The sequence below is a fragment of the Bidens hawaiensis genome, unplaced genomic scaffold (genome assembly GCF_021521415.1).
Source record: "Bidens hawaiensis isolate Kalapana, Puna unplaced genomic scaffold, B.hawaiensis_p1.1 tig00017160_1, whole genome shotgun sequence".
Taxonomy (NCBI): domain Eukaryota; kingdom Viridiplantae; phylum Streptophyta; class Magnoliopsida; order Asterales; family Asteraceae; genus Bidens; species Bidens hawaiensis.
Window position 1 is genome coordinate 202886 of NW_027492596.1, and position 11764 is coordinate 214649.

General features: G+C 38.8%; 2 protein-coding genes across 2 annotated transcripts; both read right to left on the reverse strand.

Annotated features, from left to right (window-relative positions):
* Positions 1–8635: 8635 nt before the first annotated feature.
* LOC143553238 (uncharacterized) lies at positions 8636–9596 on the reverse strand. Its single transcript, XM_077043272.1, has 2 exons — positions 9357–9596; positions 8636–9268 (listed from the first exon to the last, which is right to left on the reverse strand). Exons 1-2 carry the CDS (start codon positions 9594–9596, stop codon positions 8636–8638), a joined length of 873 nt encoding a protein of 290 aa, XP_076899387.1.
* Positions 9597–9747: 151 nt separating this feature from the next.
* On the reverse strand, positions 9748–11280 carry LOC143553239 (uncharacterized). The gene has a single exon (XM_077043273.1). The coding sequence runs from the start codon at positions 11278–11280 to the stop codon at positions 9748–9750; it is 1533 nt and encodes a 510-aa protein (XP_076899388.1).
* Positions 11281–11764: the final 484 nt, after the last annotated feature.

Consider the following 11764-nt stretch of genomic DNA (forward strand, 5'->3'; position numbering starts at 1 on the left):
ATTCGAACATGAGTAGTTATTGCACCTTGATCTTGTTAAGATCAAGTTGCAATAACTGCTCACGAGCGAAGCTCGAGGCATTTTAAGTTAAAGGAGACTATTATTTATTTTTTGAATATATTAACTTAATTGTTTATTTATATAGATATTCTTAAATACATTTTTTAATTACAAATTTTTATTATATAGTTAATACGTAGTTAATGTATTAATATATATAAATCAATGACTATCCTACCCAATAGTCATGAATGGTTTGTTAATTATATTAAAAGACCAATATTAACCTTAAATGTACATCATTCACCTCAATACCAAAAACTCAATGGTGATTGACTAAAAGTATCTCATGTTGCTCAATAGATGCCTATACTAAACAAAATGACCATTAATGATCCTCATTAATCGAGCATCAGTGACCCCAATTGGCAATTAATAAGCCTATCTGACATCAATAACCTTACTTGACTTGCATTGTCCCTGATAGATCAGTAGCTGGTTGTTAATGATGAAATTAACCTTAATTGATTATCAATGACCCTAACTAAACATCAATAGTCACTAATGATCAAATTAACCGTAGTTGAGCACCATGACTCTATTTAACCATAAACAAGCCTATACGAGCAGTTGACCACCGTTGGCTCTAACCGACTCAACAACCGTAGTTGGCTGTTTATGACTGGAAGCAACCATCATGAACTTTAGAAATCCAAATGCAACTCTAATTGATTCTAATTGACCACATTAAACTCTATGTGGTTATTAGTGGTCGAATTAACCCTAACTGGTTTTGTTAAATTTAACTCGAATTGCTTATTATCTATGTGTGTGTGCGTATTATGTTAGACTATGAAATTAATTTTTTTTTTAAAATCTAATAAGAACTCTCTCTTCGTTATAAATAACAAATTAAATATATAAAAATATATAATATGAATATAACTTAATTTATAAAGATATACAAATCCCATAATGATATATAGAAAGACATGTCATTTATATAAATAACTAGTGTTATACCAGGCGCAATGAATAAGTTGGTAAAACATGGGCGATGATAAACCCAAACGTTGTTAGTCCTGGGCGTTGAGGTGGTAAGTCGACGCAAATTCGGCCGATTTTTGTCACATTGGTTATGGCACCGAAATAAAAACAAAATGCAGCGTGTCTACAAAAATTCGTTCGATTTCTGTTATGTTTGTTACGGTACCGGAACTAAAAGAACAAAATTCAAGTACCAATATGGTGACGCCAAATAACCCAATCGGCGCTTAGCGACACCAAAGTGTGTAATTGTTATTGTTATATATAATAATCACGTGTTCCCTCCTAATTTCTATAAAACAAAAACAAAAATATTAGAAATTCCCTCCTCCTGAATTATCCCCCCCCCCCTTAATCCCAAACAAAACCCTATTTCCATAATTCAAGCATTGCATTTTTAGGTTTATGATACGATCAATTGACTACTTAATCAAGCGTTTGCAATCATCAGATGTCCGCTGCAATCATCTGACCTTCTGCCATCATAATTGGAATTGGGTATCACCTCAATTGATCTGCAATCGCGCGGTGGGGCTGGGGAGATCGGAATAAGGCTGGTTGTTGATCATTTGATCTCATTTACAGGTGAATATGCGAATAACATTTAAAAAATTTGTTTGTGGATTGGGAATTTGGTGAACGCTATGTATTCTAAAGAAGAATCGGTTATTGAATTGTCCTTGTTCTTTCCAATTCGCTTGTCATGATAAAAAATCTTCCTAGATACAATTTTGATTACAATAGCTGTTTATTACTTTTGTAAATTGTGAATGCAATTTTTTGTTTGCTAAATTAATGTAGTCTCTATTATGTCGTTGTTTCTTATCATTGATTAATGTTTTTTTTGTAGATCAAGCTGTTGCTTTATTTGGGGTTTACTGGGTTCAACCTTAGTCCTCAGGTATTGCAATGTTCTTAGCTTAGTGTGCATTTAAAACTTATATTTCATTTGTAGATGTGTAAATTAATGCAGCCACTGTTATGGTCATTGTTAAGCATCGAACTCATGCTATTGTAAATTTATGATATCTAGGTTTGCCCACCAAGTGTTCAGTTACTTGACAACAATGATAATCTCATATTTTTTCTCTGAATTTGTTAGTATCTGCTTAAATAATACATGTGGTGATGATCACTTTCGTAGTTTTATTTAGAATTTTTTAATATTCATCTAGTTTTTTTATAAGTCTTGAGTAGTGTTGGACTTTTCACATTCTTGCATATAGCTCATCTTTTAATTTTATTATATCATCTTTTAATTTTATTCTTTCCATTCATGATAACTACCGTAGATGCAAAGTAACAAAAAAGATTAAAAGCAAAGCCTGGTGGGGCGGCAGATGAAACACAAGATGATGCCGAACATGAATAACTAAAAGTGTTGCATGGGAAGGAGCAAAGACACATATTGTGAACAAATAAAGCCATAAAGGTAATTTTAGCAGTCTTACATTTATAAACTTTGTTAGTATTTTTTTGAAGTTAATTAATTTTTTTACACATAGTTTTTACACTTTGAAAAGGGTGATGCGAGTGAGGAAGTGGTTGAGGAGGAAGAAGTTTACGTGCCTTGTCGAGTTACACGACTGTGGACTAAAATTTTATACAAACTCTACAACTCGGGCGAAGTCCCGAGTGTGCTCTCCTCTCTACTCTCCAGGCGGATCAAGGTAGATCGCCTCCTCCTCATGATCACCAAGTGAACCTCCAATATAATGCTTCAGTCTATGCCCATTCACTTTCCAAGAATGTCCATCATCAGCCTCTATCTCAACCGCTCCATACGGAAATGCCTCCTTCACAACAAACGGACCAGCCTATCGGGATTTCAATTTACCCGGAAACAACTAAACCGAGAATTATATAGAAGAACCTTATCCCCACACTAAAACTCTTTGGGCCCCTTAATATGTTTATCATGACGTTCCTTTGTCCGCTCCTTATACCCCCAACTTCTTTCATACGCCTCATTTTGTAACTCCTCAACCTCATGAATTTGAAGAAAACGACTCTTTCCCGCCGCAGATAAATCAAGATTTACGGCTCTTAAAGCCCAATACGCACGATGTTCTAACTCAACAGGCAGATGACACGCCTTTCCATAAACTAGCCAAAAGGGAGTGGTCCCGATAAGCGTTTTGAACGCAGTACGAAAGGCCCAAAGTGCGTCATCTAGCTTTTCAGCCCAGTCTCCGCGACTGTTACCAACTGTCTTCTCTAAGATCCTCTTAATGCCACGATTGGTATTTTCCACTTGACCGCTAGTCTGAGGATGGTAGGCCGTAGCAAGTCGATGGGTGACCCCATAACGTTTCAGAACCTTATCCATCTGAGCATTACAAAAGTGGGTACCCGATCACTGATCAGAGCCTTATGAGTACCGAATCGAGCAAAGAGTTTTCGAAGGAATCCCACTACAACCCGTGCGTCATTTCTAGGTAAGGCTTGAGCCTCCACCCATTTGGACACGTAGTCGAAAGCAACGAGTATGTATCTGTTCCCTCTAGACATAGGAAACGGACCCATAAAATCAATGCCCCATATATCGAAGATCTCAACCACCCGGATGGGGTTTTGGGGCATCTCATTTCGGGATGAGATGTTTCCAGCTCTCTGACACGCATCACATGAACGAACAAACTCATGCGCATCACGAAAAATAGTCGGCCAATAGAATCCCGCATCAAACACGCGTTTTGCGGTATAAGTCGCACCAAAATGGCCACCAGTCGGGCCCTCATGACAATGTCGAAGAATACTACGAGCTTCATCACCAAAAACACATCTTCGAATCACTTGATCCGAGCCAATACAGAATAAGTACGGATCCTTCCAAATGTAGAACTTAATATCTACAAAGAACTTCTTCTTTTGCTGATATGTCAGTCCGGGTACTAACTCACCAGAAGATAGATAATTAGCAAGATCAGCAAACCATGGAAAACCCTCATCACTCGCCTTCAAATACAATAAAGTCTCACCAAGGAAATCATCACCAATCTTGTTCCCGGGTCTTGTCCATGTCGGAATTTTCTAGCCGTGACAAGTGGTCGGCGGCGACATTTTCAGCTCCTCTTTTATCTTTAATTTCTATATCGAACTCCTGAAGCAAAAGTATCTAACGAAGGAGTCGAGGCTTTGCATCTTTCTTAGCGAACAAGTAACGCAGAGCCGCATGATCAGAGAAAATGATAGTCTTAGAAAGCACGAGATAGGAACGGAATTTATCGCACGCGAAAACAACTGCAAGAAGTTCCTTCTCTGTCGTGGTGTAATTCTCCTGAGCATCGTTAAGGGTCTTGCTAGCGTAATATAAGGGATGAAAATGTTTCTCTCGATGCTGCCCTAAAACCGCTCCAACAGCAAAATCGCTCGCATCACACATGATCTCAAATGGAAGAGTCCAATCAGGAGCAACAAGAATAGGGGCACTTACTAACCTCTCCTTAATCAACTCAAAGGCCCTCAAACACTCCTCACTAAAATCGAACGGCCTATCTTTCTCTAAAAGCTGAGTCATCGGACGGGAGATTTTCGAGAAATCTTTTATAAATCGGCGATAGAATGCTGCATGACCTAAGAAACTACGAATAGATTTCACGGAAGTGGGCGGTGGAAGTTTGGAAATGGTGTCTACCTTAGCTCTATCTACCTCAATCCCCGCACTAGAAATCTTATGGCCTAAAACAATACCCTTACGAACCATGAAATGACATTTCTCCCAATTAAGCATAAGGTTCGTCTCTTCACATCTAGCGAGCACTCGATCTAAGTTACGTAAACAATCATTGAAGGAATTCCCAAAGACAGAAAAATCATCCATAAAGACTTCCATGGAATCCTCGATTAACTCATGAAAAATGGCCACCATGCACCGCTGAAATGTGGTTGGAGCATTACATAATCCGAATGGCATGCGTCGGTACGCGAATGTGCCAAAAGGACATGTAAATGTGGTCTTCTCCTAATCACCCGGGGCGATGGGGATCTGGAAATAACTAGAAAACCCGTCAAGGAAACAGTAGAACTGTTGTCCCGACAAACGCTCAAGCATCTGATCGATGAATGGAAGAGGGAAGTGGTCCTTTCGTGTGGCCTTGTTAAGTCTGTGGTAGTCAATGCAAACTCGCCACCCTGTTACAGTCCGTGTCTGTATGAGCTCATTCTTTTCATTCGTGATAACTGTCATACCGCCCTTTTTAGGGACCACCTGGACTGGACTAACCCACGCAGAATCGGAGATCGGAAAAATCAAACCAGCATCGAGCAACTTAATAACCTCCTTCTTAACAACCTCCTGCATGTTCGGGTTAAACCTCCTCTGTGGCTGAACCACAGGTTTAAACTCGTCCTCCATAAAGATTTTATGCGTGCAGAATGACGAGTTTATACCTTTTATATCCATAAGCTTCCATGCGATGACATGCTTATGAGATTTCAGAACAACCATCAACTTCTCCTTCTCCGCCGTCTCCAAACTCGAAGAGATGATGACGGGAAGTTGAGACCCCTCCCCTAAAAACGCGTTCTCTGTTCAAGATGCTCGTCATGGATTCGTTGAAGAAAACTGCCTTAACACTTGCAGTATTGTCTGTTATGGTAGCGTTTACATAGTACCTGTCATAGTAAGCTGGTCAGTTGTGGTTTTGATTGTGTTATTATGTCTAGGTTTGTGTCACTTACATGACGATTGATTCCTGCTTTCTGAAATGATCTTTGCATTCGAAACTTGGTTCTTTTAGGAATTGGAGTTGTGATCTTTTGTTGCAGATGCTGCATTTCGTGTAGTACCATGGCCGTTTTGTGTCGAAATCTGTTATTGAGGCTTCGCATGTTAAACGCATTTCCTGGTAAAGTTCATTTGGTTAGTTAATTAGAACATATGTAATAGAAAATGTGATAGAAAAAAAAAGGAAAAAAACACCTCAATAGATTAACTTCATATTAATTCAAAAAACAACTAACAAAATCTTTAATAAAAGATGAACATTACAAGCTATTATTACACCAAATTTTGGAACAGTAGAAAGTAATTGTTTCATACATTCAGGACTAATCATTTGGGGAATCTATATACTCCGATAGCAAATGTAAATGCATGTTTCAAATGATATTAATGAAGAATTGGGTTTAACAATTCATTCAGATTTAAAATGCAATTATGTGATACATTAACAACCAAAACTTGGTTGCTAAAATGTATAATATTACTTCATTCAACAGATGCTCAAAGCTCCTTAACCATGACCTCAAAGAATTTATTTCCTACAACTTAATTAGTTTGTGCAACATCTTATTCATTTAAACTAAAGGATAATTATGGCCAGGAACCTTTGAGAATACAAAATTTTGAAAAGCAAATTCTTTGCCTCGTAATTGCGTTAGTATTTTTAGAGTAATAGTTGTTTAGTTGTGGTAACGAACCTTCGTATTTTTAAACATATCATCAATTGTAGTTAATTCACCTGCTTGTCTTGGTGATGTGTAAGCACGTATGTCAACGTACTTGTTACATACGTTTTTGTTGTTGGGTGATGTAGTTGTTAGTAACGGTTTATGAATAATGCAGAGTTTGATAAAGTTTTTTAATGTACCTGTTCTTTTATGCTTCCATGTTGGTAATGGGAGGGCTAATGTTTGCGGTTGTAGCCTCATTACATTCTAGTTGTAGAATCTCTGTGGATGTGTTTGGGGCTATTTGTGAGACAACAGGAAGACAAATTTGTATTAGATTGTTGTGTGAAATGTGTGTGTGTGTGTATATATATATATTATGTGAGTTTTATAAAAAAACAGGAATGTTACCTATGAATTTGGTTACCGATGTTCCAGTTACTGTCATTATTTCACCAAGCGGTATGTCTCCCTCGACCTTAGACAACTGTCTAGTCAAGAAGGTGACCTCAATAATGTTTCTCCTGCATATGTAGGTTAGTATATGTTTTTTGTTGTTATGTGTTAGCAGTTTTTTTGTACATGTGATCTTGCAAGGTTATCTTCCTCATTGATTTTCCACCTCTGTTTTGTACGGGTGTGACATTTTCGATGCGACCAATAAAGTCTGTGTGTTGAATAACCGTGTTAATTTAGAAGATGTGATTGTAATATTTATAGAAGAAGTTATTTTAATTTGTCAATATGTCTATATGTCTGGTCATGTAGTTGTAACTGATACGGGGGTTAAAAGAATAAGAAAAAGTTGTTGTAGCAAGCTGTTTTGGTTCTTTTGTTTGCGTTACAAGTTGGTCGTATGATGCAAATTCAAAGTGGTATGATGGGATGTTGTCGTTTTGTATGGGGGTAAAGGTAGCGTTTCTTCCCATGGAAAGTGAAGCTTCATGTGAGACAGCCGGCTGGTAGGTTTTTGCAGCTACTGCCAACGTTTCTATTACACGATAGCATGATCCAACGTTGATGATTGTGTCAAAGTATGATTCATCCATGGCGTCTGCAAAGGCTTCAATGGCGTTTCCCTGTTATGATAAAAGAAAATGTGAGTTGAAATAAATCACATCTAATATGTAGGTAGAATTGCATATTGTACGTGCATGGACATCCACAAATAGGTAGCATAGGTCTTGTGGTCTTGCATGCGGTATCCATTTCTTTATAATTCTTACTTCGAGAGGGCCGGGAGGAGTGTCGACCTTAATGTCAGTAATTTTTTGGTGTTCCATCTGTTGTTTTGGAAGATATATAAGTATTGGCGAACGTATAACGCTATGTACATTTATGTTTATATACAATACAAACACGTATGGGTAACATATGTATGTTAGTATGTTGTACATGTATGGGTGACTAATGTACGTTATTAAACTAAGGATTATTTACGTTGTTGATAAATTCGGAGTAAACAATATTCTTTGTTGTAGATGAGGTATAGTTTTCTTGTGGTACAATGAGAATTTTTAGTGCATATGGGGAGGTAGCTCTTGATAATACTACGTACAGTTGACCATGGCTAAAAACAGGCTTGGGAAGATATACGCCAATTTTGTTTAATGACTGGCCTTGACTTTTGTTAATGGACATTGCGTTGCACAGTTTTACTAGAAATTGCTTCCTTTTGAAAGAAAAAAGAAGTGCATTATCTGTGTGTGTCAATGATATTCGGGATATGTATACACGATGACCAATACGATTACCGGTCATTATTTTTGCCTCTATTACTCTAGGAAGTAGTTGTGTAACTATAAGTCGGGTGCCATTGCATAGGCCATCGTTTGGGTTTATGTTTCTGAGTAGAATGATAGGCGTGTTTTTCTTTAGCTCGAGTCGGTGTGGTGGCATACCATTAAAGTTTAGCATGTTAAGGTACTCTGACGGATAAAGTGCGCAAGGGTCAACGTGAGTGCCTTCGTTGGGGGTTATTGAGTCTGTACTTAGATAGCAAAACGTTCTTCCCGGACACATGTTATGTACCAAGGTATTTATGTCGTGAACCATCTCATTTGTGGGACAGACAATTGCTTTTCGTGAGAGTGACTCTGGGGATGGATTTTGTAGTGTGTCTCTGTCATAGATGAAACTAATAAGATTGTGGAGTGCATTTTCATCATAACGAATTAGGTGCCTCTCTAGGATGTCAATTATCTTTTTTGTCATTACCGTCTTCGATGTCGATGTCTGGGGTACTGATGGTACCGCCGCCTATTGCTAGAAGCGATGCTGAAAAGTTGGCTATATCTTCTTTCTCTTGGGAGGTTAGTGAAGGTCTTTGTAAGCACATGTTTTCTGTGAGTTTAAACAAAACGAATTTGTTCCATAGATATGATCGTGGGAGTGAAGAAGAGATGATGGTTGTCTTTGAGGCTTTGGGTATGATTGGTAATGTTTGTCTGAAATCACCTCCTAAGAGAACAAATTTGCCACCAAAGGGGCATTGCTCGTTGTTTAATATATCTTTCATGGATCTGTCTAGCGATTCAAAGCATTGACGGTCATTCATGGGTGCTTCATCCCATATTATAACAGAGGCCTCCGTCAATAGCTGTGCGAGATGTGTGTTTTTGGAAACTGAGCACGTTGATTCATCGTAGAGGTCAAACGGGATTTTGAATCTTGAATGGGCGGTCCTCCCACCAGGTAGTAGTAGTGATGCTATACCTGACGCAACAACTGCAAGGACTACTTTTCCTTCTGAACGAAGCCCGGAAATGATTGTGTTCCATAAGAAAGTCTTGCTTGTGCCACCGTGGCCATAAATGAAAGCTAAAACCTGTGTGTTTGAGGTTCCGGGTGACAGTACGGGTCGTAGATTGTTTTTTGTTGGCTGTTAAGGCGGTTTTTGAGTGATTGGTGTTCACGTGATAGGCTTTCTCCGAGTGATTGCTGTTAAGGCGGTTTTTTTCCTCTAATAGAAGTCTGTTGTTAAGACATTGGAGTGAACGTGCATCAGGTAAAGGTAAAGGTAAAGGTATTCCATATTTTGACAACGTAACTGGTATGGGAGCAGTACGCTGTAGCAGTTCAAGCTCTTGTAGCACGTAATGTCTCTGGTCATCACAATTTAGAAGTTGGTGTGTGTGAAGTGCATCATCTGCCATTTTGTGCCAATGTTGTTTCCAAAGTTGTAGTGGATTTGATATTTCACAAAACTGAAGCATGTGGGCGAATAACGACCGTAATTCTGAAGAAGTGGCCCAAGCAGATGCTTCCTCAAACGTGGACGACCATTCTGTGTCGTCGTCTAGTAAGTTAAGCATCTCTAAATGTAGCTGCTAGTTGACCATTTACAGTACGTATATCCCTGGATGACTGGCAACATTTTTGGTGTGATAGAAGTAGGCGTAAAAAGAACGTTTCGCCACAACTGGGGTGAATGTATATTAGCCTTCCAATTGCAGGTGTTTTCGTTGACGTTCTTTTGAGCCAGAATTTGTCACCTGCATCCCATCTATATTCCGAGAGATAGTCCACGTAACGTAGGTGCCTACCACTTGGGTCCTGACGGTTGTTACGTAGCCATTCTGTTAAAGTAGTTTTCTTTGAAACGGGGTTTTGTAACACAGATTCAACTCTATCGTCGTCTCTATAAGTAACATTCTGCATATCTTGTAGGTCTACGGCCAAAGCCTGTACCGGCGGGTTTCTGTGATGGATTGGGAAATTTAGGATCTTCCATGATGCTTCCGGTGGACAAATGAAGCGACTGTCTACAAAGTTTGAAATTTCATCCATCTGAGGAGCACTGGTAGATGGTTCATCCATGCTGGTGTTGGGTGTTTTACCTATCGAGTATCGTATGCGGTCGGCTCCTTTTGATATGTACTTGAACAGGTACTTGATCATCATATTCCAGCCGTAGTACTCGACATTTATGTGAGCGTGAAAATGCAAAGGCAATACACGATTGTATGGCCCGACATAACCATTGTCAATATCAACATTGTTTTTATTAAACACGTAACCAACCGAGCGCCTTTTGTAGTGCGCGTAACCGTTTTTGTCAAACATGGTTGCTGCACAATATTCCTTGGGGAATTTTTTTGAGCAACAACCGGATTTCATGCATGATGCGTTAGGGTTGAGGAGTCCACATGGACCATATATCATAAAATCAGTGACAACTTTGTGTAGTGTTGGTTCGGTTACAGGGTTGGGTATTTCAGTAGAAATGAAACTATCTAGTTGTTCAACGTAACGAATCTTGTATTGTGATGTTAACCACAAAAGTAGGTGACAATGTGGCAAACCTCTTTTTTGAAACTCGATGGTGTACAATTCAGCTGCTACCTCACCAAATGGCTTGTGAGTCCTTAGAAATTTAACTAATGAGATAACTTTAAGCTGAAAGACTCTTGCAATTATGTCTAGACGATCTTGTGCATTAAGTGACGGAAATTGACAAACATATTTTTCGATCTCAGGCCATTTGGCATTACATGTAAAAGTAATGAAATATTGTGGATTTCCATGAACGCGGCATATTGCAAGGGCATCTTGGTAATGTTTATACATATACCGAGGCCCTCCGGTGAAAGATGAGGGCAAAATCATTCTCTTCCTAATGTCACGTCCATTGGTGTCACCGCGCTGAATGGCGTCATTTAATCCTTGTAAAAACTTGGTCCTAAATGTCTTTTGATTTTGCCTTATGTATTCTAGACGGCTTTCTTCTATACAGATATAGGCATCCACCAAGTACTGCTGGAATAAGCGGCCACTTCTAAGAAGAAGACTGTAAAGATTTTGACGATCATGTAACAGGTAGTTGTAGTACATATTCATTGTTAGGTTTCTTTCACAATTTGAGGCTTGTCGATGTAATCGAAGTCTCGGAGACCATCCATATTCACCATAAATAAACAATAATGGATACTGAAGTGGCATATATAATTGGTAAAGTTTACTTATTCTTTGTGGACACCCATCCTTATGACGTATAACAATGGCATAGCGATCGTTGAAGGGACATCGTCAGCAATAATGGCGCCAATGCAGTCACTCACAGGGGTGTCATAACATCTTTCAGGAGGGCCTGCATATAAACGAATTGAAACTGTGGGCAGTTCATTGGACTGGCAAATGTCTCGAGCTGTGCGAAATAGCTTGACCAATTCATCCTTAGATTCTAGTTCCGTGATCAGCAACGATACAACATCGGGACTTATAGTAGAGTCTTTGTCCCCGAAAAAGAAACGAAGTCTATTAGACACCTCGTTATCGGTATCGTATATGTACATTTGAAGAAATCAAGGCTTCTCGTTAGGAG